This window comes from Dinoponera quadriceps, unplaced genomic scaffold (genome assembly GCF_001313825.1).
Source record: "Dinoponera quadriceps isolate SergipeBrazil2010 unplaced genomic scaffold, ASM131382v1 scaffold1915, whole genome shotgun sequence".
Classification (NCBI taxonomy): domain Eukaryota; kingdom Metazoa; phylum Arthropoda; class Insecta; order Hymenoptera; family Formicidae; genus Dinoponera; species Dinoponera quadriceps.
This window is the reverse complement of record NW_014555989.1, coordinates 63,555-89,899: the sequence shown is the minus strand read 5'-3', so window position 1 is coordinate 89,899 and position 26,345 is coordinate 63,555. Positions and strand designations below refer to the sequence as shown.

The 26,345-nt window shown below is 42.8% G+C and overlaps 2 protein-coding genes across 3 annotated transcripts in view; one reads left to right on the top strand and one right to left on the bottom strand.

Moving 5' to 3' along the window:
* LOC106746431 (neuroligin-2-like) overlaps positions 1 to 26,345 on the top strand; it is a 110,894-nt gene that overhangs the window by 27,101 nt on the left and 57,448 nt on the right. The gene's annotated exons all lie outside the window — the stretch shown is intronic.
* LOC106746432 (AP-1 complex subunit mu-1) lies at positions 11,340 to 13,158 on the bottom strand. The gene is made up of 2 exons (XM_014623037.1): positions 12,998 to 13,158; positions 11,340 to 12,717 (listed from the first exon to the last, which is right to left on the bottom strand). The coding sequence occupies exon 2, from the start codon at positions 12,710 to 12,712 to the stop codon at positions 11,444 to 11,446; it is 1,269 nt and encodes a 422-aa protein (XP_014478523.1). The 5' UTR covers positions 12,713 to 12,717; positions 12,998 to 13,158; the 3' UTR covers positions 11,340 to 11,443.

Here is a 26,345-nt window from a genome sequence, read left to right as displayed (position 1 = left end):
GTCGTTGTTGCTGCGTTCCGGCTTTTCTACCGGTGGAACAGGAGAGGAGAAGGAGGGTACAAACAACGGGCATCGGTAAATGCAAATATGCGAGAGGAGTCTGGAGACGGCGCGGCGGTGTCCCTTCGGTCGAACTCTCCGGGGGTTAATGCATTCGAGTGCAGCGCGGGTGACATTGTTTGCGCGGCGTATGCTTGTATGCAAATGCGCGCGGTAAAGGGGACGCTACCCCCGGTAATGTCGATCTCTCGATTGTCGACATTTCGACGGTGCGTTATGTAAATAAACGTTGCAGAGCCGCCACGACTGTCGCCTCCGCTACTCGACGCGCGCCGTTTCCTCGTCGACCAATTTGGTCGGACGCGCGAGCAATTTCGCTCGCGAATAACAAGGCGCGCGAAGCGTTTTCCACGCTCTTTTTCGTCCTCCCCCCTCCGCCGGTTTTAACGGTAGTGGACTTCGATTAAAAAGCGCCGACTACGTGGGAAAATACACACGAAGGGATTTCTAATTTTTTTCTGCCCCCTTCGCTCAGTATTTTTCTCCAGAGAGTCCAAATTGCTTGCAAAANGGGGGGGGGGGGGATGGCGTACTCGTCAAACTCGAGGAGGAGTGGGGAATTATCGAAATTATCCGTCGGCGATGGTTGTCGTTCATCACGATGGTGCGTAAGAGACAACGATCGCTCGCGGACGGGTGAATTTCCTCCTTCGTCGTATCCGTACTAAGTGCTAAACGTAGTCGCATAGTTCTAAGTTTCTCAGTCGGCGGTAACGCATCACATACATTTAACGCAAACAAGGTCTGCGAGATCAGGCAGCTACATTCGGCGCTAAATGCGCGGCTGATGGCATGGGGAGTTCGATAAATTTCAAGCCGAACTATCGGTGTCGGCTGGAAGAAGCGGCGCCGCGATATCGCCAATTACAGTTACACGTGATAACCGATCGATACGTCGCGTGCGCACGCTATGGAATAACTACGTGCTTAAATTGCGCGATGATTAAAAAACAATAAACGAGCGGTATATGTAGCTTGTGAAAGCGAGTTTAACACGTTCTACGTCACGTGAGTCGGCGATGAACAACATGTAGGCGTGTTGCCGCATTATATATATATATATATATTTATAAAGTTATTACACGCGTACATGTGTTTGCGAGGTGTGTCTTGATATATACATACATATACATTTGTATACAGGCAATAATCTACATATTATCGCACAGTAAAAAAACATTTTGTGTTAAAATCGGTCCTTGTTAAAATTTTTGTGTTCAATTTTTACCGTACCCGTATGTTAATTTCACACACGATTAATATTGTTTATCAAGAGACAGCAAGAACTTTTTCTTTTCAAAAATCAACTGCTAAAATACACGGACAGCAGTGAAAAAAAACCCTGTATATTTATTTATTTGCTACGGCAGCATAGAATTTGTCCTAAATTGTTTTTCTCCGTGTAGTCATCACTTGAAACACCTTCTGCGAATGTAAACTGCTTTCATCCTCATCTAGTCGTTCATAAGATATTTTTATTTCTCGAAGTTACTCAAAACGATAACAGAAAAATATATTTCTAATATTTTAATGATGTAACGACAAGAGGATGGGAAAGTTGTCTCAAATTGGCACGGAGCTCGTTAACAAGTTTGCTTAGCGATTAACAGTGCGCAATTGATAAATTTATATACGAAAGTTTGGTTTGTTACTTCGACGAGTGGGGATAACGTTATGAATTAAAGTCCCCGCCTAACTTAACTAACTTAACTAACCGACCGAGGTACGATCGACGCCTCGAAAATCGTGGGACCGGGTCGTGGCACTTTAATGCGCCTTGACGAACGGCCAGTGTCGAGCGGTACGATGCGGCGGATCAAGTTTGAGCCCTCCAATCCCCCCGAAAGATCGCCGGGGGAGAGAGAGTTGTCGAAGCGGAGCGCGATTCTCCGCTCGGGGCGGGGGATGTAATTTGCAATCAGATGTCGAAGTCGCAGGACGAAAACAAGGAAGTCCCTCGCGCCCGATTGGCTCGCAGCCAGTGACGGATCGCGCGGTCTTGCCGAAGGGGGTGGCGTTTTGTCACTCTCGCGACCACCCTCGCTGGTAGCTTAACACTCACCTTCGCTACCACCCTCGCCGTTACGAGAGTTCGTCTTTTTCGCTCGGTGATAAATCAATGCGGAGCACTATTTGCGAGAACGCCTCTCCGGCTTGCCTAAACGGACCGCGGTAAATGCTGCTTTTTCGCCCATAACTCACAATTTCGTTGCTCTCAAAGCACGCGCTCTCTCGCGGAGAAGCCGGCGAAAGGGGGCTTGTTTGCTCGTGGTATAAGAGGAATGAAATAGACACTCGACGAATTCAGGCCGCGCACTGAATGTCTACGCTACGCACTCGCGCTCCTCACCGAGATCGGACATGTTTGCATTGGAAAGCCTGTTTAGTCAGCTCAAACAAAATGTTTGTTTGGATACAAATGTTTCGGTTTTGAGAGAACCAACATTTTTGCCCGCCGAACCATAGGGTCAGTTTCACCGAACGAAACCTTTTTCTCATTTTCATTTCAGAGAAGTCACGACCGAAATGTCTAAACAAGTTCCAGTCGAATAAATGGGTAATCGAGTCTACCGAAAGGAGAACCGCTCTATTTTAACCCTACCAAGAATACGTGTCTTGATTAAAATGTATACAAAGGACATTTGATATTTTTAATAATACAGTTACCATATCACGCCGTTTAAGCTCTTGCGCGTCAACTCTTGTCGGTCCACCTTTCTGAGAGTGTCATATTTTAAATTGGTTTTCATGTATGTATCTTCCGAAAGTTTAACATTCCGGAGATATGTTAGCAAGTAGTACCCGGCGCGGTAACGACGCGTTAATTTCGCAAATAAGTGAATTAACGTGGCTTCGAACATGCGGCGTAAAGTTTCCAGACAAGCCCGCTATCGTAAAGACTCTCTCTTCCGCGGTGAGACGTCGGAAGGAGCTCGCGGTGGATCGCGAACCGTATGTATATTTCAGACCGGAGGGAAAGGATAACTTTAGGACTCATAACGGCGTATTTTCGCGCGTCGTAACTTCCCGCGAGCACTTTGTACACGAGGAACATAAACTCGAATTGAGTTTGCCAATGCCAAACTCCCCTAAAAACACACCTCTCTCTGCACCTCCTCCTGCTCGCAGAAGTTCCTCCAGGCGCGCGGCTTTTACGAGACTTATATTATAACAGTATTGCGGTAAACACCGGCGGTTAGCGTTACTCCGTACGACGTCGCGACAAAGTGCCCCGCGGCTCTCGACAGGGGGGACATACAGCGATATCGCGTTTTTACGATTGTCCTTTACTGCTTAGGGGGGTAAAAAATCGCCGTGGGGGGCGAGAGAGTGGTGCACCGAGAGTACACTATTAGGAGGGAGGCGGCAAACGAAGTCAACGCGATTCGTTAATAAATCATCACGCGAGAGAGAATTCGCGCTCCCTGAGATTTGGAAGGAACTGCGAATTATTTCAGGATGGCGGTCACGAAAGAGCTGCGATTAATCGATATATATATATATATATATATGGGACGACACGACGCGGCGTTGTGTCGGTACGTGATTTTCGACGTGGCTACGGAATTAACGACGCGCGGGATGTAAATGAGTGTGGAAATGCAGGGGCACGTGTTCATACCGCGCGCAATTAGTGACAAACGTAGCTATTTCGACGCGGGGCTTTCATCAGTACGATTGTCCACATCGAGATTCATCGTCTCGGATAATTCGATTGGATCGTGAGCGCCCGCGTCTCGGGCGTTTCGACGATTGGAACGCGTTCGCCGCCGTAAAGGAGAAGCACTAAAACTGATATGACAAACGGATATATACACGTACGCATAAGAAAAATCATCATTACTGTCTGATGCATCTCACACGCAACAAATATGCAGCATCCTCGCGATTAAAAAAGAAAAATATGTTTCAAATTTCCTCTCTCGCAGTTCAAACGATGCCGCGACGGAGAGGAATCCCGAGTTATCGAAACGGCTGTTCGACAAGAGTCGGGAAATTGTGCGATTTTTACGGCGTCGAGGCGCAAGTCACGCAACGGAGGTACGATAATAATTTTGCTGTAGCTCGTGCGAGCGCCGCGCGATACTATGCGATATCTCGTCGTCTCGCGAGAGATATTTTACTCAAATCCGAAGTTTCATTACAAAATTCCCCCATCCGTGGAATCTTTCGCGTTGCGCGACATCGTCTGAACAATTATTTCGAAATTTAGAGGGAGGAAAAGGGAGAGAGATTTGCCTTTTCTGCTCTGAAAGAATTTTTCTCAAACGCAACTAGATGAAAATGATTTATATTCGGAAGATTAATATTATCAAAAAAAAAAGATAAGGACAAGTAAAAACAAATAAGCAACGCAAAGAAATAATGATACAATCATAATAAAAAGAGAAATAAATAAATGGAAGTCAGTAACGCAAAAAAAGTCATACGATCATAGCATACGAGTATGTACAGAAGAAAGATTAATAAAAACAAGCGTGTATCAGGGTTCGACAATAATCTAAGGCAGTTAATATGGCTCTCTCTTGAAAGTGCAGAGAGAGAGAGATAGACGAAGAGGATGTGCGGTTTAGAATGGAGAGTTTTGGTGATTAATATTATCAGTGATAATTGATTTTATAGCGGCTCGATATTTCCATTTCGCGCATGTTATTATGTAGATATAGGGAGGGAAGCGTCCCGCGGCATAATTAGCCCGGGAATATATCTGCAAATGAAATTATTTTAATATCATTTCCCGTCCCGGCAGAATATGCCAGTCGTGTGTTTAATGCACGGGCGTATTCATAATACACCACGCGACGGCGACGTATCCTCTTTCCCCTCCCAGTTGATACACGCGATGTAAATTACAGAGTGCTGGCGGACGAAAGCCGTTTTCACCACTTTTCAACGTGACGCCGGAAAATATCAAAAGCCATACTCGCTCTCGGATATCGGAAACATCGAGAGAGAGAGAGAGAGAGAGAGAGAGAGAGAGAGAGAGAGCACGCGCCGGCCGTATCGACGTCTGTATCTCCTTTCCGTCTCTCGCGAATGTAATAATAAAGCTAGCGCGCGAACAGGGTCGGTCGAGTCGGCCGGACTCGCGCGCGAATTTCTGCCCGGCGCGGCGGGAGGAATCGAGGCGGATGGAGCAAAGAGAGCGGACCAAATTATCACCTTCTCGCGCGGCACTAACACACATATACAACATCGATATCGATCCGCGTGTTTCCGCGATGCTTCGTTAATGCGGCTCTCCCCCTTCCCTCTCTCTCTTCTTCGAAGCTTTGGTCCGGATAAGTTTTAATATCACCTCGCGGGGTCCGGGAGGTCGGCGGTCTCGAGGACGGGAGTTTTCGCGGCTGCAACTTTAAATCGTCTCCGTTAAAATCTTCCGAATCCCAGCGACAGACGAAACGGAGGCGGGGGAATCCCAGAGGTTTTCCCCCCGCCGAACGCATCCAATTACTCCCCTCACTCTCTCTCTCTCTCTGGCCACCTCGCGATCGAGGACCTATCGGATTTCCTCGGGACGGCGGCGCCACCGTTAAATTTGCTTTTTCTATTAGCGGCACGCGACGCAGCGAGAGGGACGAATCCCTGGGAATTACCCGGCCCACACCGGTGAGAGTGCGCGGGGATCGCCACCGAGGCAGTAGTTCTTTTCCCGCTCCGCACGATGGGATCCTCCGCTCACTGTCAGGTTGAATCTCGAAACGAGCCGATAACACGACCGCGTCGTTAAGACCTGCGAGCGTTTCCTCGCAGAAGTCGATAAAGACAGTATTTCGGTGCCATCGAAATATTAATGCCGCTGGTCCCATACTGCGGTCGTCTTTTTTCGATGACGTCAGAAGCGAGAAGACGCAGAGTACGTTGAAATGGAGAGAAGATATCCAGGAAGTGGCAATCGATCGAGCACAGATCTGTAGAGTAGTCCGAGAACTTTATTTTTCTCGAACAGTCAACAAATAACCGTAAGATTAACGTGACACACTCTCTTAATCCACTTTTCTTCATGGTTCTGCGACATTAATTTCACGGCTGTTTATCGATTATTGAAGTAAAAGGAAAGTTTTCGGAATATTTTACAAATGTGCTCAATCATTCGTAAGTACCACTTCACGAACGTATCCTTTTATTTCGACGTACTTCGCAAACATTTTTAGCATATGTTTTCTGACGTCATTAATCTTCGGGTGAGCATTGAAGTAATCAATCAGCATCAATGTGTTAACACTAGAAGTACCAATATTTCTTACTCACTAAAAGGATCAACTGGTCGTTTTTGACCGCAATTAAAAATACTTAATATTTCATTAATATTTCATTAAATTTTAACACGTACATTTGTGGAGAAATAAGAATTAATTAAATAAGGAATATAATATAATATTCTCACCATTAAAACAAAGCTGTTCACGTCATTCCTCACTCTGAAAAAGTGAACTGAAATGTCCACGAAACGTCGGAACAAATTCATAAATCGCAGCACAGTGCTAATTCGGAAGTCAAATTAAATATTATATATGATAAATATTACATATATGTGTGTGTGTGAAAGTAAGATATAATAAAAATATAAATAAAATTTAAACAATTAAAATAAAATATTTTCCTTTCATTGTTGACATCTTTTCTTTTACAATATTAATTAATAATATCAATGGATATATTTTTCCCGGCACAAAATCAAGTTGAAAGCAACTGTGTCACTCGATTACAATCAGCCAACGTGTTCGCAAGTCAACTAAACATCGTCAGCAACGTGCGGACTATGTAATTCGTAAAATATTTGAATCGTGCGTTAGTCGATTGTTGCGCGTTAATCAATCGTAAAACAGTCACTCTATTATGCTGTCTATCAAACAGTGTACCTTTGTTCTCTTCTACAAAACTTTTCTGTGAAATATTACGTATTTTAAAACAAGCGGTAATTTTCCGCCGCTTGCAGGTAGTTGCACGAATTATTATGAAAATAAAGAAAATTATGGAAAATTAAGTATTTCGTTGGAATAAAGGAAATAATTGAAGAAAATTGGCGGGTAATTCCATATGTCACGTAAATATTGGAAGGTGGTCCAACTCGACACTGTGTAACAAAATGTGATGAAGAGGGATTAAAGAATTTCGTGTGACGTAATTGTTGAGTGGCCTCTAAAAGAAAAAACATTGGACGAATTGCGTGAATACCGCCAGCACGCGGATGCGGTGATCGCGACTCCAGCAATACACTTCATTGGCGTTACATTCTCAGCTCAATATTGATCAATGTTGAGCCAATGTAATGCCAATGCAGTGCTACTAGAAGAGTCTCATAGTTCGATCTGTGCGTTATTAAAATAACATATGGATCGCGGGAATTTCCGGTATCTCTTTCTTCTTCGATACGATACGGAAATTTAAATCCGGGATGAGAGATACTCCCGGTTCAAGTTTCTATTTTTCTTTCTTGAGGTTTGGCTCGAGATTCTTCCGGTCCGATGGCATGTCCTCTCTTTTTCTTTCTTTCTAATTCTCTATATCTCCGGTTGCTTCGTCGACGGGGTACAGCAGCGCGGCGTTGCGCTGCACTAACAGCCCGGTCGCCTTCTCGGTATCTAATTGAGCGGATCTAACGCGTTAATTACGATACCGGCGGCCGGAGCCGCCAATATTTACACCCGTTGACTGCTCGTTACCGTTATCGTTGTTTGCACGCGTCCTCCTTAGGAGCAAAACGTATCGTCGTCCAACGGTGCGCCGCCTCTCATCGATTTTTCTCATCCGCGGCAGATCCTCTCTCTCTCTTTCTCATCTTGTATGTGGTAAACAATAATAAAAAATATGGAAAAATTGTCAAGTCGCGCCGATAGATAAATAACATAAAGATGAGCGACCGGCGACGCGAAAAAGAAAGATACAAATCATTGTTGCGTCGTTTAGATGAAGCCGTAGGAAATGAATAGTCCCTTGTAACAAGGCAGATTTTTTAGATTTTTTCTTTTATCATAATAATTAGATAAATAGCGCTCGCGTAGCGTTTGTGTTGGTTTTGCTTCCTAAAATTTAAAAATTAGATCCACCACACTTTCCTTCAATATGACATTGAGAGCTGTCAAAATAACCCATACAGCAGAAATATTCAAAATACATCATAGAGATATCTTAAAGATGTCATGACATTTGTAGGACATCTCTATGATGTACTTTGGGCATTTTTGTGTAGGAAATGTATTGAAAAAAAATTAGCAAAGAGATAAAGATAGTTATGATTAACAATATAATAACGCCCTATCCGCTATAAGGTGAATGTCCCAACTGACAAAGTAATTTTATCGTGAAAATAAATTAATATGATAATATCCCTAATGGAGAAAATTTTACCGAAATTCTCTCTCAATTGACTCCATTTTATTTTTATTCCGTTGACGTACGCAGTTTTCAGTTAAATTCAATAAATTTGAACAATATACTTTAACTTTCCTTATATTCGTGTACTGGTATAATATGAACTTGACGAACAGTGAGATGAAATTTATTGAAAAAATTGCTGAAATATATAATAATAAATATTTAAAAATAATTCATAATTTTCATCACTATATTCAGTGTAATATTGTGAAATATAATGAAAATTAAAATGTAACTCTGAAAAGTAATAAAAAAGAATTTTTGAAATATTAGATATCATGTAATTTACTGAATGAAACTGGAAATATATTAATCAAATGGGATCAATTGAAAAAGTACTTCAGCAAAATATTTCCATCCGGGATACGCGTTAAGCGTTAAGTACATAAAATTTATTTTATTCGAAAGTTTCAACATTTGTGGTTCTAATTGAACATTTTTTAAATTTATGATAAGATTTAAATTAATTTATAATATCTCCTTGAAAGTGATGGAAGTATCATTTAGTGACATATAACCTTGATTTTGTCCTTGAATTTGTAAATATTTTTAATCTTTCTTCTTTGACACTACAATTTCAATCGCTTAAAGAATAACTAAAAAAAAAAAACATTAGAGAATAACTAAAAAAAAAATGTCAAATAAATATCTCATATTAACTCTTACGAAAGATGTCGGCTAGTAACCGCTCGAACTGTCGCCGTTTACAGCACGGTTATACTTATAATATTTTAGTATTCACTATAGTTTTTAATTTTATTTAACACTTAAAACATGTTATAACCATTTAAAGTAAAAATACATTTTTAAAGATGAAGATGTATTATTATTTAATTATTAAGGAAAGTAGATGCGATTCGTCACTAATTCGGACATTTACCTTGTACGATAACTCAACCAATCAGAAATAATCACCTCCATGTCGTAACTCTTATTATAAAAATTCTAAAGAGAGGAAGAGAAAAGATTAGGCGTTTCTGCCATTCGACGACTGCTAACAATTTCCCTGGTATCGCTCGTTCTCGACGCGCTCGGAGCTTCGCACGGCCACTTCGGGCACGTTGCACGGACCTGCTAATTCACTCGTAACAACCCCCCTTCGTCCATCCCCATCGCCGATTACTATCTGCGCGACCGAGCATTACGCCGCTATCCCGTTGCATTCCGGCGCGGATCCTGCCGGGTGAAACGAAAAAGGAAAGAAAATTCGTCCGACATCGCCGATGAATACAGATAAGCGCGCGGGTCGTCACTTTTTTTTCTCGATATCTCTGGCCATACGAAGTCGTCGTCGTCGTCGTCGTCGCCGCCACCTGCCCCAGTCGCTCCCTTTTTCTCCCCTTTTTTCTCCCGCATTTTTTCCGATTCGCCTCGCGCGTGCGCGAGAGCGCACAAAATTCTGTATGAGTGTACTTGGCGGGGATTTCCATAAAATTATTACACGCTCGTGCGCTCGACAAAAAATTTGCATACCGCGGGCATTCGGAGCGGGCGCGAGTGTTCAGCGGTGTCGCGAGGGAGGAAAGAGGAAGAGAGAAAGAATGAAAGAGGGGAGAGAGAAACTGAATAAAAAGGTTTCGGCTCCCGCCATTTCGCTCTAATCGCGTTTTCGTGTCCTCCCTGCACAGCGTGAACGGTGACACGATCTCTCTCTTGCATAGAATATTTATCGTTTCTTTTTTTTCCTCTCTTCTTTCGCGCCGTCTCCCAACCCCACGCACTTATGGTGTTCTCGATACGGCGCGACGCAACGAAAAGCAACCCTCGATTTCCTGAGGAGCAGGAACGTTCTCACCAGAAAACGGGGAATCATTATATAACGATTATACATCCAGAGAAAACGATTTTTTTGGGGTTTAATAAAATTTCCTGAGTTGAGACAAATTTATCTTTTGGAATGGAGCAAATGAATGCTCGATTCAACAAATAGGATTATTTGGTTTCTTTCTCTCATACAATAAATAGCTTTACGACAAATAACATATTTCTTTTGTATATTCACCCAACCGTTGTAATGGTTGTCATCAAGCAATAAATTATTTGAAAAAAGTATAACACTATATTAAAATATATACGGAAAAATATTGAAAAACTTCTTTGTGTTTCATTGGAACAATATTTAATATATAATAAAATAATTTTTTTTACTGAAAACCAAATTTTATACATATATATACAATATTTTCAAATTTTCATTCAAACAAAATGACATTAAATTATTTATATTTAACAAACCAAACACGTATACTAAATCCAAGGAGACCTCTGTACAGAGAAAAATAATTTGCTGTTGTAGCGAAATCATCTACGTTGCTACAGCATTGCGACAACGATAAAATTTAGTCGGCATGATCAAATTAGCGAGTTATTCGTAATTAGAAAAGTTTTGTTGCCAGGATAGAAAAAATTCTGCCGAGTGAATTTGTCCTTAGGACACAGTTAAGCTAGAACGAGATAGAGTGCTTTTCTGCACTTATTAATTTGTTCTTACAGCAAAATAATGCAGCGGATGGCAATTAGTGAACAAATCGTCTTGCTGTCCACATAGTAAATAATTTTGTCGCAATAGCGACAAAAATTTGCCGGCACATCATTTTCCTCTGTGCGGAAAAGAAAGAAAAGTGGAAGTGATGGGGAACGAACGTTTCGCGGAATCTTATCGTACGATTTCTATTAAAAACTTTATCTCCGTGCTGTCATCTCTTACATTAATTAATATCGTAGCGATGTACAGTAATAATAAGATCGGCAATCGTGATGCTGATCGGTAATCCTTATCGATATAATACTATTTTTAGTGTCTGTACTTACATATACATATATACGACATGCTTTCGTCCGGCTTGCCAAACACGTGTGTGTTATCAAACGAAGTATTCGATCTCGTTACAAGCCTTTTCTTTTTTCTCTCCTTCTTCCTCTCTTTTCCGTCGGACGCAGTATCGTCGCGTTTAAAAGATAGATCGAGCGTCATTTGAATGAAGTACTCTCGCGAGTGCCGCATCTAATTCGTCCGCAGCTGATAATCACCGTTCTGAGTGATGTAGCGCACCCACGGTAACGCCTGGTAGCCGCTCTTCTCGATGATCTTGAGGTAGCGCACTTGAATGCCCGACGTGGTGAAGTATGGGATTTCAAACTTCACCTGGATGGGCGGCTTGCCCTCGACGTCCTCGCCGACCACCGAGGGTAGGCCGAAGTGGGCCCGCATCAGGTACTCCTTGCCGCCCGGGAAGGACTTGATGATCCACGTGATGGCGCTCTGCTCCGGCGAGTACTTGACGCTGCCGATCGTGGTCTTGAACTTGGGCGAGTCGGCGTCGTTCGGCACAGGTATCACGATCTCCACGTTGTTGGCGGTCGAGCGCCGTTTGAACTGCGAGCGCGCCTTTATCATGTACTCGACGCGGCTGTGAGCGTGCCGCTCGATCACCGACTCGATCCATATCAGCGGCTTCACGTGCGTGTTCAGCCGATACGACATCAGCTCGAACTCGCCGTCCGGCGGGATGAACGAGATCGTACGGTCGTTCTCGAAGCGCGACAGTCTCACGCACTGGTGGAACTTGACGTCCTCCAGCTCCACGGACTTGGACTTGCCGCGTCCGGTCGACTCGAACAGCACCTTGTCGTTCAGGCCCAGCCTCAGCTCCGGCATCCCCGACAGGTAGACCCTCATTTTTATGGCGCCGACGATCTCGGAGCTCAGGACGTTGCCGTTGGCGTTCGCCAGGAGATTCACCGACTCGATCACGTCGAGGAAGACCTCGTTCTTGCGGTATTTAATGCCCTCCGACCGCCATGAGACCGCGTTCGTCACAGCCATGGGGATTCTCGGTTGAATCTCCAGCTTGTGGCCCTCCTGGGTGATGTACTCCTGCAGTATCTTGCTGTCGGTCGTCTGAGGATAGCCAAAGTCCAGCAGCTCGTCCAGCAGCTCGTAGATGACGACGAAGTTGTCTCGTATACTCTCCTCCTCCAATTCCTTGAAGTACTCCTGCATGACATGCACCACTTTGTGCAGGAACACGAACACCAAGGATATATTCGCGTTCTTCTTCGTGGTGGACACGATGTACAGGTTGTTATACTTGATGTACGCGTAAGTACACTCCGGTGTCTGGATGATGGGCGTGAGATTGCCCTCCTCTTCGCGCTCCATCACCAGCGGCATAAACTTCTCTATGACGCCGGTCTCGATGTCGCCGCGGTAATTCCGTGAGATCAACACCTTGCCCTTCACATCCAGAATGTATATCGCCGATGTCGACATCTTGTCTGCGAACGAACGAAGGGAGAGAGGTTAGAAGAGGTGCATCTCGCAAACTCATCGCGAGATTATCAGCTGCCGGGGAACAAAGAGACGCGGCGGCGCTGACGTTATTCGAGCGTATAGGTTAGGTCGCCGAAGCGGCGCGTTCCGACGCGAAATTTGCGGGAATACTCGAGTTTGCGGGAACGTGTATTTCGTCAAAGTGGGGGGAGGAAGGAACGGATAATGCGACGAAACGTCGCATTCGTGTTCACGTCTCGAAACAGGACTCCCTCGGATACTCACCTCGGTGCACGACGAAACGAATCCTCCCACGAGTGGTTCCTCGATACCGTTTACATTTAGGGGGCGTGATTTTCCTTGAGATCCAAACGACAATATCGAGCGACGAAGAAACTAACCCACCTCCTTGCGCCGCTAGACTGCCACTGTGGGTCGCCACGAAGTTGTCCGGCCACGTCGCGCGCATGCGTCGCCGGCTAACTTCACGTGACATATCGACCGGGACGCCGTTCGAACGTCGCGCAACCGCTGCTCGTCGATGTTCCCGTAGTTTTCGGCCGAGGGCGTGATCTTTCAGAAGAGACGCGCGGACTAAGTTTTCTTCTCCGTCCGTCAGTCGGGCCGAGCTGGAAACTTGAAGCACAGAGTATTTCCTCGTCGCGTTCTCTTTCAACTGAACTGTGCGCAAAATTTATACAGGGTGTCCCAAACTATTGGGTCTCGGTTCCCGCGGTGTGCCGGAGGTAGAACGGGTGAAACAGGAAAGTCGCGTATCATTTTGCAAAATTCATTGTTTTGTCTCGGCTAATGAGCACACGGGATACTCTGTACAAAGAAAAATGCTTCACTTCCGAAGATCTCTTAGATACGATGAAATTTCTCGAAATTTCAGCCAAAAAGGAACAGAACGACGATTTCTTCAAATGTCTCCGCGAACACCGCGGTGTTCGTGGTTTCTTACGCGCGGAATAATGCGTCGCTATCTCTCTCTTGCTCCTTAATTAACCCAATTCCTGGCGGAGAAGAATATTTAAGAAGAAGGGAGACGCGCCGATAAGACTACGCTCCCTTCTTCGTCTCTTAATCCGGACTTATTCGAGCGAGCGCAAATATTTCTGAAATCGCGCTTAATACAGCGAAGGTAAATCCCGTATTAAGGCATTTTAATCTGTACTCCGTGTTTTACGAAACATTAAATCCTACTTGAAGCCGTTTCGCAGGAAGCGCGCTGTATCTCTTTGGCTAAGAGAGAGAGAAAGAAAGGGGGGGGGGGGAAGTAGCGCCTTCCGACATTAAGATTCTATACAACTGGAAGTCATTTAATCTCGGCGGGAGATTTCAGCACCGGCCACTTCGCGAACGGGGGAAAACGATAGCGCTGCAGGCAGCCGATATACCGTCGAGTTTGAAAACACGGGAAATAAAGACGCGACTGTTGCAAGGCAAATTCGACGAATGGGAATCGTGCGCTTTTATATTCGAAGTGAGCTTTCGAGATCTCATTGCACGACATTTAAATAACATCCATCGGGCTAAAGGCTGCGAGGAAGCGGAATTGCACATTCGACCGAATATATATTTGAGTCGCGCATAGCAACGCGCGTCTTCTTTTTTTCTTCCACATTTTTTTCCCTTTACCGGAACAACACGCTATTTAGCTAACTGCTTTCACACTGAAATAATCTCAATTTGTGTAACTGAACAGGTACCAGCTGGAAAGAAAGGATATCTCAGTTACTGCGAGCGAAAACAAACGTCTGGACGTTCAGTTGTGCAGTCAGTTACAAAAAGGTTGCGATACTTTGTTTCGATGACTTTTGCAACGCATCTCGTATCCAATAAGAAAAAAAATGTATCTCCCGCGAATTACTAAAAAATTAATTCTCCTATTTGACGTATGAGATGCGAAATTTCAAACTTATTGAGATAAGTGTCGCAACCTTTTTGCGACTGACCATATGACTGAGAAAAGTGATTCCGTGATATTTACAACAACGAACGAAGAATATCAGAATATACGTAATGATTTGACAGTCGCAAACGAGACATGTGAAGCAAGTCGCAGCATCGGAAAAAAGCAACAACAATGATTATATTAATTTCGAAAAAGGCGCTTCGCGTCTTTCACTTATTTGACAAACTGTCAAATCAAGGTACATAACTTACATCACGATGACAGCACGATAGGTCCACATCGATTTTAGCCAGCTAAAAATGAAAAATTAAAAATTTTTATCAAACATATGTTTTTTTCTCGTTTCCGAATGCACGCGCAAATGAAAGTTTTAATGAAATACGCCATTGTTCGAGAGAAATAAAATATTCGCGATCAAACACGATTTATCACATTAGCTCGTTTAAGCGATTCGAACAAGTAATTCGAATATCCAGTGATTATTCAGAATTATTGTTAAAATGATCAATGAAACATTTGATCCCTATGATCTACCAACTAACGGGTCTTCGGGAAGCCGCTCATATCATTTTTAAATCAATCCAAATTATATCAGTTTTTGAGATTCCGCAACCATTTTATAAAATTTAAAACAGATCGTATCGTATTATAGAAAAAAACTCCCGTCGACTTCCTCCTACATACAGAGCGTATACCCATAAAAACTGATATACAAAATGAGAACAAGCGATTCTCAATATAGCAAAAAAAAGGTAAATAAATAAAACAGTAAAATTAACAGAAAGCAAAAAATGCGCCTACATCTCTTTCAACGTTATTAATCTTAGATAATGCCAATGGGAAGAAAAATGATTGAAAATAACATTTTACTTGATTTTCTTTTTATATTATATGTCTTAGGCATTTTATCTTATAAATATTAAACAATCAAAAGTGAAGTCTGATTAGAAATTTCCGAAAATACATGTAGGATATTTTGTCGTAAATTCCATTATGAAATATAAATATTACGGAGACTTGGGAATTTTGACCGGCTAAAGTCGATTTGGACCCACTGTGCGACAGTACGAAACTCATCATCGTCAAGAGAACCGATCGGAAGCGCGGAATAGCGGCAACAAGAACCTTCGATAATTTTCGACTTCGAGCACGCACTTTGCACGAGTCCACGTGAATTTTTTCATTAGAGATTTTTCCCTTCATTTCCCCTTTTTTATTATTTTGTCTCCTTTCACGAACGAAATGATTGAGAATTCCGCGAATCAAATATCGCCGTCGAAGAAACCCACGAGCGCTCAAAGCTTCCACGTCTCGCGTAAAATGGCTGATCGCATCGCGAGATCTAAAATTATAATCGCGAGTACCTCTCTCAGGTGACAAGCGACTCGCGTTCGCTATCGATTTTCCTAGCGTTGTGCCGAATATGCGCGACGGTATCGCCGCATTAAACCGACTGCAAATACACGTCGACAGTGATTGCCGGCTTACAGATTCTGTCGAAATAAAACGCGCGCATTTCCGGACGAAAAACGTCGACACGCGCGACACGTCTCATCTCTCGATACGTTATGCGCGGTATAAAAAGCGAACGAGCGCGCTCGCTTTCACGCCGACAGAGAATCGTAAGCCATTGCAGCTTCATAAACCATCAGTACTTACCCGCCTCTCTCTTTTCCCACCGGCATTATACATGTGTGTGTGTGTGTGTGTGTATTCGGACGATATCACGTTGCCGCAAAAGTAAATTACGCGCGAAAGGGAAATTACGAATAAAAGTCGACAAGCGTTGCGCATTATTCGCGCGATCGACGTGTCGATTTGTGCGTGTCGCGTATTTTAATTGAACCACGCGGCGATTCCGCTGTTTTACGCGCGACGCGCCCGCCGTAGCGTTAAAACGCGATTTGCGCACAGCGTAAAAGCCCCCCGTCTAACCGATTTAACGTTTATAACGGGCGGCAAAAGGCGCGCTTCCGGCTGTCCGAAAATCACCGCTGTACTCGTTCAACTATTCACAAGCGGTCGGTCCAACCGTGTTATCTGCGGTCAGCGTGACGTACCCATTAGGTACTTCGATCACGCTTATTTTCGCGTCGACCCCCGGTCCTACTATCGCGGTTTTGTAGCTCCGCTCGGCTGGTGAAAACGCTCGCGCTGCTTTTTTTAACCCCGGATGAACGACCGCTGGTCGACGGAGGCTGCCGAAATACTAAACTGTAACTAATGCGATCAAAAGAATTGAATATATTTCTTAAACTATGCACGGCCAGTCGCAAAAATGTTGCAACAATTTTTTTTTTTTCATAATTTTAGAAGGATTCGTGCAATCAGAAGTCAAGAGAAAAGCCATTAAGAGCCAAAGCACGGATCGTTTAGTGCCACTATGCAATGAACAAAGTCGTATGTAATACTATGTGAAATATCGTCCAGTTAAAAGTGCGTCGAGATGTTTCGGTCTTATTCGGGCTCTTTTCAACGGATTGATTTACAAAAATTCACAAATATCATACGAAATTACATGCGCAATCAATGAAATTGGAACGCATATTCAGTCGAAGTCGATTTTAAGCAATGTTCAGCTAACGACACAGCAGCCGCAAACAAACATCCATGACCACAAAGGTGTCGTTGATTGCGCATGAAATTTAATACAATTTTATGAGTTTTTGTTCTTAATAGTTTTAGATCTTAATGGCTCTTTCCCTTGACTTTTTTTTCATGTTGGGACGCATTTCATATCCAATAGGAGAATTTATTTTTTAGTAATTCTTAAGGGGATACATTTTTCTATTGGATACGAGATACATTGCGAAACTTGTCAAAGGAGAAAATATCGCAATTTTTTTCATAACTGACCTTATGACCTACATTTTCGTATTTTGCGTACTTTGAAATAATATAAGAACGTTCGTCTCGTGTCTGTATAGAAACATTAACATGAATGTATTATACATTTTTCGCACATATTACATGTTTTTTGTTGAATATTCTATATTCTTTTGTTGAATATTTCAACGTATATACGTATGTAACAAGCGCGCAATCTGCTTTTTACCGAGTGTGATATCCTTGTATTCGCGGAGTATACGGTTGAAATTTGTTTATTTTAATAAACAATAATTTAAATAATGTCTCTTTCAAATTTTGCTGGGATCAGATTTTGATATTTAAATCAGCGTATTGAAACTTATCAGAACTATTCGAAAGCGAATAATCTTGTAAGAATACATATTATAGGTTAGTTGTTAGGCGATAATTTTACCACAAAATGTCATACGTTCACAGAGTATAATCAAATCAAATGTTAAGTTAAATACTAAGTTAAATCTTTTGTTAGATTAAAAGTAAGATGTTTTATGTTCATAATACACTAATATTATATATGCTTCTTTTTCCCACATTTATATTATTGATTGACCTTGAATTATTAACTCTACAACGAAGATGAGGTTATTAACACACGTCCTCCTCAAAACTCTACAACTTCTGTCTGACCATCCTTTTTTAACAATCACTTCTATTCCACTGTTTCTGTTGAAAACACCCTCTATAAAAAGTTTATTCCATTTATCTATCGAATAAGTCGAAAATATGTTATTTGAATGCACATGAATATTTATTGCTCATTTCCAAACCTATTTACGGAATATATTTATTTCTATTCACGGAGATATTGAATGTTGGAAAAAAAAATAAACTCGTCCCACTGCGCACTGTATGTCCGAATCGTGCTCGCGTTCTCGGCGACTTCAATATTCTCGAGAGCCTAATCTCTCGCCTAATTAACGCATCATCGTTATCGCGATAACGCACGCGATCGCGAATCAAGTTACGACAAAGCGGCCACGCGAGTGTTCGAATTGCCGGGAGCGAAATATATTTTTCGCGCCCCATAATTAATACATCCCGCTGTCGTGGAAAAAATTGTACTCTTTTAACGATATTCCAGTTTCGTCCCGATGAAATATACATTTCGCCAAATAGCCCGGGAGTTGACTGTATATATGAGGGAAGGAAAAAAAACACACGATTCGCGAAGGTAGAATCTTTTTTCGGTTCTTTGTCGTGGTACAGGGTTTTAAAACTTCTGTTATCCCGGAGAGAGCGATGGAATTATTCCGGGGCGGCTTTTTTCCCCCGGCGCGGATGAATTTTAATCGTCGGGCGATCGAAGTTCGCCGTAATTTATGTCGCGAAAAATCGCGATGATATTTCCGGGTTAAACGAACCGCGTTAGCCCCGGCGGGAGATACAGAGAGAGAGAGGGAGTATTCCGTCCTAATGAATACATTAACCGAGCGCGATGAGTGGCGGCGGTCTACGCGTTCGCGCATGTGATCAAGTTCTCCGGTTGTTTTAGCATAAAATATTGATCAGATACGGATCGTACGACGCGCTCCGATCGTCCGGATGTGTTTGCTCGGTAAACATTCGCCGGTATTTAGGAAAACAGGCTTGACCGGCCACGAGTGTCTCCCCGCGCGCGAATCCCGATTTCCTATTTTCAATTGAATTTCAACGCTGCCGCCATGGCCGCCGCCGGCCAACGCGAAACGATGCATCCTGATAAATATTTCATACCGATCCCCGCGTAACACGTCACCGCGAGTATTATCAGCGCTAGTGTGTCCGCGATATCCGTGAAACGCGTTATTTGTCGAAGATTGTAAAATCTGTCGGAAAACAATAATCAGAATGCTTCCGAATTAGCCCGTATCGATGCAGTTACAAAATTTTTGTAATACTGATACGTACATAAATATGCGTATATGTAATATTATAATGCAACAGAGTGACAGATATTGCAATATTAAAATATCACTTGCATGTTGCGTACATCGTGTAACATTAATATTGCTTATATCACCATTTAGATAACGGAGCGGCAAGAATTTATTATCACACTTATAACACATATTGATTTAAAAGGAAAAAAATGTATGCAATATTTCATACATAATATCATAGAGGTTTTAATGTAATTATGTCCTTTAGCTTTTAGAAAATAGATTACTTACGGTAAGATTAGTAATTTATTGATAATTTTGGTCAAATTCGTTTGCTTTTGATAGTTTTATGCACAATTTATGCTGCATTTATCTTTTTCTCATGTATTATATTGCATTATGCACAGCATTTTCTTTGTGACTAGTAGGAAATTTTTTCAAAACTATGCAGTGATGCACTATTTTTGTCCATTTAAAAAAAGGTTTTTAATATCATTGAAAGCACTTTATCATACTTAAATTATCATGTAACATAAGTACTGGAAAATCCGATTCAACTTTGGCATTCGAAGTGAAGAAATTCGCGATACGATATGATAATTTCAAATTCGATTCGATCGTATTATCAAAGATTCGATTCGACCACGCGGATACTTGATTCGCTTGTCTCTACTCCTTTATTTATTAAGTGAGATATAAGCTCATTCGCGACATTTAATCCGTGTGACTTCTAGTCTTGGTCCCCCCTGCCGATATTACTCTTACACATCGTAATTATATTATTTAGACATTACTCTCGTGTACTGATCTCAGACGGTCGAGTCCTCGATAGCAGCGGTTACGTTCCCTCTCGCGCGAGGAACTAACAGCACTCTCCGAGCGTGAATTAATCATGAGCTTGAAAATCATTCGTCGCGCACGGCTTATGCATCCGGCGGAGTGCCGACCGGGCGAATATTTACCGGAGCACGATCGGCCCGCGCCTTGCTGAATCGCGTACTGTTTGCGGCAAATTCCACAAGAGATTCCATTGTAATTGAACGAGGCTGACTCGATTATAAAGTCAAATCATCGGCGGAGGTGGAGGGTAGAAGGAGAGTTCTTCCTTCACGCGAGCGCGTTTCTCTTCCTTCGCCTTCGCCTCGGTGTAACTCACCCTCTCCGTTCCAACTCCTATTTTTCGTTCGCTCCCACTGTGGTGCGCGACCGGTGGTGAATCTAGGTGCAGACAATGACGACGAAGACGTCATCGTCGTCGTCTCGGGGGTCTCCTCGTGACGTGTCCAATCCGTGAAACGTTCCGAGGAAACCGTTTGGAGGAATCCTGGAAGCGCCCTTGCGAACGAATTACCAGCGATGTTAAGGAGCGAGAAATTCGACAAAAATCTACTTTTCTCTCTATCTCTCGGAAAAAAAAATAAAATCACCGGCGTTGTGCAATTTTTAGCGGGGTCGAAATGTTAGCTTTAATTTATTGCGAAAACTGAAATAATACGCTGGCAGAGATAGCACAATAACGGAGGCGCTCTCATAATTCAACGTTATAATTCAACTATAATAATAAAAAGGAGAAGGAAAAAGAAGGAGAGGCAGAGAGAAAGAAAAGAGAGAGAGAGAGAGAGAGAGAGAGAGAGAGAGACAAAAAGAGTCGAAAACTTTCGTTGCACATTTCTTTCGAGATTAACCTATTTCGAGGACGTCTCGTAATGCGCTGAATGCTCGATAAGAATTCTGGGCGCAATTTCCACACGCCGTAAAATTGATCGTATGCACCGTCGTCACTCCTTTCCTACGTGCGCTGTCTCTTACCTCGGACGATTAATGGATATTAATTTGGTTTTTCGCCTGTAACTATCGGACGAAACGGCGACACGCGCGCGCGTTACGACGCTTTCGTTCACGGAAACTCGGTGAGGAATGCGGTCGGATTGATACACTGAGAGAAATTATAATTATTTTCGGTGCCAACCATAATCATTTTAACTGATTATACAGCATTTTGTTGTGCTCCCCAAAATTTGTTCTATTAACAGCTTCGAAGTTTCGAATAGAATTCGAATAGAGTTCGAATCTTTGAGTATGTCAAATGGTAAAGAGGAAGGTATTGGCCATAAAAACCACCTTCTTCTCCCCTGGTTAATGGGAATCCGGGAAAACGTTAAGGCTGAAAGAGGCCGAACAGAGCTTCGTCGGTATCGATATCCCTGATTCGCGATCGCGCGGATGAAACGTCAACCCGAAGATAAAGTGGTGCAGTACGTACCAGTAAGGTTGGAAGAGGCCGGCCGCGCAGTTATATTACACGTCTATTCCTAGAGCCGGCTCCTCTGGGAACGGGTGAGCTATATCGAGGTGGAGGAGGAGGCGACGGCGGCGGTGGATGGAGAAGGGAAAGTTAGAGCCGCCCAGGGGATCGGTACGACCGATAATTGAGGCTTGAATTAAATTAGCCCCGGTTCCATTCCAGAACGACTGAAAGTCTCGCGCGTTACTAAGCGCGATAACCGAATTGACCCACGTCGACCGATCTAATCGCGATTATCGATCACACACCGCTCTTACGCCGAGATTTCATTAGGATCGATATCGCTCTGTAGGTTAAATCGGTTAGGCAAGATGCATAATGGATTAAGCAATTGCACGTGGGCTACATAACGATCTAGGCTCCCTTTGACTCTTCTCGACTAGCCAAATTCTACCTCTCCCTCTCTCTTTCTCTCCCTCCCGCTAATGTCAGGCACTTTTTGACTTAAGCTTCTTGAAAATGTACTGTGAACGTTACTGTAAACTCTAAGAAGTTATCGATCGCAGGATTAAATAAACTCTGATCTATATTAGGTGTAAATTAATTCGGTGCTTTCGTTATCAAAAATCAAGATTTATTTATCCATGGAAGGTGTACGGATTTTAATGATCGAAATACCGAAATCGTTATGGTCGGAAACAAATCTGTGCAGAACGCGGCATTAACACTTTCACAACCGCTGACACCAATGTGGTGTCATGGGCAGGCCAGTCGTTGTATGCCGGTGACACTCATGTGGTGTATTGATAGGCCAGTCGCTATTTGCCGGTGACTCCCACGTGGTACCAGTGGCAAGCCACTTGCAAAACTTTTCTTAGCACGTCATAATAATGTTAATTGTTTCATGAATTTACGTAAAGTTTTTTCTTCCAAAATATTACCGGCCACTGGCGACGTTTCACTGCGCTAACATGCGGTTGTGAAAGTGTTAATATGAAAGCCAAATTAAGGGTTTCTCCATACCGCGAGAGCCTAAAATATTATTCATAACAAGTTTGATACGCGGTGTATCACTCATTATCATCATTTTTTCTTTTTTGCAACATGGAATTCGGTATCAAAAATACTATATTAATTTATTCATTAATTGACAAATTTAGTTGACATAATCAAATTAGCAAATTATTCGTAATCAGAGCAGAAACAGTTTTATCGCCAGGATAGAAAAATTCTGTCGAATGAGTTTGTCCTTAGGACACGTTAATTTTCTGCTAGAACAAAGTAGCGTTTACTAATTTGTTCTTACAGCAAAATAATCGAATGATAATTAATATTCTCAATAAATCATATTCTTTTACAATCAATATTTCTAACAAACGGAAACATCGATAACAACAGAATCAGGATGTATTCTATTTTTTGGTGTCCAATTTTTTGTTTCGTAAAATTATATATTATTATATATATTAAATATTCGATTGTTCTTTAAGTTATTAGGTTTTATAATTAGATTAAAACTCCATAATGTGGAATCAAAAGTTGGTTACTTTAAGAAGATAATTACAAGGTTAATCAACAAAAATCTATTTATCACAAAAAATAAAATGAAAATTAAAAAAACTACTTGGGTGTACACGCCAAATTGGAAATTCTTAATTCACGGATCAAGTCTCCCATATCCTAGTAGCACAATTCATTGGTGATTTATTGATTATATTGATATTCATTGCCCAATTACAAATGTTGCCTCATATAAAGCCAACCAAACCTACGAAAGCAGATTTTGCGCAGTATCTGCTATAAATTTTGTCGACAGTTTGCCAGCAGAAATATAACAGGATTTGCTAGCAGAGCGTGGTAAAAGATTAATCTGTTAACCTAACCTAACAGATTAATCTGTTATCATGTTCTGCTAACTGATCCTGTTATATTTCTGCCAGCAAACTGACAAAATTTATAGCAGATACTGCGCAAAACCTGCTTCTGCAGGCTTGGCTGTCTGACTGGCTTTATATTGAACAATTCACTCAACGTACTTCTGATGAATTGTAATAATTCGGATGCAACGTGTGTTATTTAATTATTCTATAATAAATTTAATCAATAGATATACTGAAACATATAACTTGTATTTTATTTTTAAAATTACATTTTATAATTTGTTCATACAAAAATCTTTAACAGAAATGAATTATGATCTTTTGTTATACAAATTAAAACGTGACACGATTCCCCAGAATCAGTCTTTCCCATTCTTAAATCAAGTCTACCAGAATAGAGAACATTTAGTACATTTCGATTGTTTTACTAAAATATAAAATATTGTAGGAAATTATTATTTTATTGTTATTATTATTTTTTAACTGATATTAGTATAAGAACGTTTTGGTTGTTCCTTCATTTTTAAGATATTCAACGAAATCAAGAAGGGGAAATAAGTGTCCCCAGGTTACCCTAAATGTACCTCCAGTACAAAGTCCTAAAAGGACAGAACAAAAATGAAAGCATCTATCTACCCTTCTTCCCGTCCTCCGAAGTACTTTTCGCGTGACTGCAATTAATAATTCTCGCGGATCCTCATCGAGTACGACGACAAAGACGCTCGAGGAAGGACGACGCTCGAAGGAGGACACACGAATGCANGGGGGGGGGGGGGGGAGGCGTCGATTCGCGAAAAATAAACCGGAAGAGGGAACTTTATCCTCGTATTTCTCCCGCTCCGCGGACTCGTGGAAAGTTCGGAATATCGGAGTTGCAATTTATCGTAGGAACTTATTCCGGCGGCGCGACCACCCCGTATCTATTATCGTCGCCAATTTTTCGCGGAGAACCGGGTTGTCGATGCACAACGCGGCGAGTGTACCGAGGACGTGTGACGCTGTTGCCAAAAGAAACATCCCCCTCCCGTCCATTTGCGCGAGATAAATCACAGTGTACGCGCGAGCAAAACGCACCCCTACCGTCGGCGACTAAATGGATTCGCTCGAGGGAGAGAATTTAATCATTTACGTACGCCACCCCTCCAGCGAGAATATTCTCTTATGCGCGCGCACGCGTGGCGGGGAATTATAATGGGGAGGTCCATTAAGACGACTGGCGTCCGACGAAACGATCGAGAAAAAAATGGAAGAGTCGCTACTTCCTCGAGCGAGAAATTATCGCCCGACGGGAATGCTCTCGCGCGCTGATGAAACACGTTATCTCCCTGCCGAGCTCTTGCATCGGCCGAAGAAATTGGTTTGTGGCTTCGTGTATAATTCCGCAATCCGCCTTCTAATTAATCTGTTCCCCGTCAGCGCCGAATTAACAAACACGCCGCAGGATTGCGATCACGAGCGAGAAAGAAATATGAGGGGGAATGAACGGCAGGAGGGACGAAACGAAAAAAAAGACGCAAATAGAACGCGCGAAAGGGGGGATAATGTAGGCACGATTAAAAATTTAAATCAGTCATCGGCGACGAAATATCGTTAGCGAAAGTTCGGACCAAAAGGGGCACCTTCGTCGCCGTTAACCCTAAGTGGAAACGGCGCGGGGAAAAGAGCTGCGACGGAGGGCGGAGATTGAAAGTAGAAGGAGAGGGTTGATCAGCGAGATGTCCTGCGGGGAGGTAAGTTTCTCGGTGCAATCAGTGCCGCGCTCTCTGTCTCTCTCTCTCTCTTTCGTTCCGCGGTATCAAGCACCATGTCGCTGTGTACCCTTCCCGTCTCGTTTCGCGACGCAACGCGGAACTTAAGATAATGTCGTCATCGTCGTCGTGATTTGTTCGGAGAGTCGGAGAATTCGCCGGCGCTTTTTGCGGGCGAGCGCGTGCAGTCGGGAAATCGACGAGATTCAACGGCGCGACGATAAGCGACGGATGAAACCGCGATCTGAACTCGCCATCTTCCCTCTGGGAGGGACTTGGCGCGTCGATCACGATTAACGTGATCGCCGGGGGAGAGGCGGGATTTTAATTGACGATTAATCATTTTCCGCACGACGTGAGATCACGCGTCGATTCGCGCGATCATCGGAGGGATAACACGCTTACGGCGTTATCGGCATCAGTTCAAGACTCGTACCGGAGTCGAAATTTTAGTTCGGTAGAAAGAACGATATCTACAAACTGATATAATTCTTAGTTTGAAGATACCTTCCTTTCTGTCCAATATTTTTTCATCTCAATTCATGAAAATTATAAAACGCCATTTTCTATGTGCACATTATCGACCTAAATTTATTTTACACAATTACGTAAAAAAGAAATAAAAATCCGGGGGATTATTGCTCGGATTAACCTGCTTTGTAGCGGACGTGTTAATTTCCGATTAATTATTTCCTGCTCCGGACGGTTGTCAGATTTCAACGAATGCTTGCTTGCGACAGCTGAGAGACGAGTGACTTACGGAGGTTTAAGGACAAATTCGATCGGCGCTGCAACTTCGTCGCTGCCTCGATAGCGATTAATTAACAGAGCGTTTGATCCGGTTGTGCGCTAATCACGCGCTCGAATTACGAATTTCATAAATTCGCGAAAGGATGATCGAGTTCGCCGCGTCGGTGCGATTCACCGTGGAACTGGACGCGGTATCGAATGGATCAACGATTTTCCAAAAAAAAAAAGAAACAGCAGAAATGACGAATACCCCCGATTCGTTCGCATTGATAAAGCCTATCGTTGTAATTATAAGCGTGGACAAAAGCCCGTTCTCATGGCTCATCGGCTCGCGAACAGAGAGTAGATTGTATTCCCGGCGGTGG

Excerpts from the sequence above, each read along its gene's own strand:
- LOC106746432 (XM_014623037.1), bottom strand. The coding sequence starts at position 12,712 with ATGTCGACATCGGCGATATACATTCTGGATGTGAAGGGCAAGGTGTTG.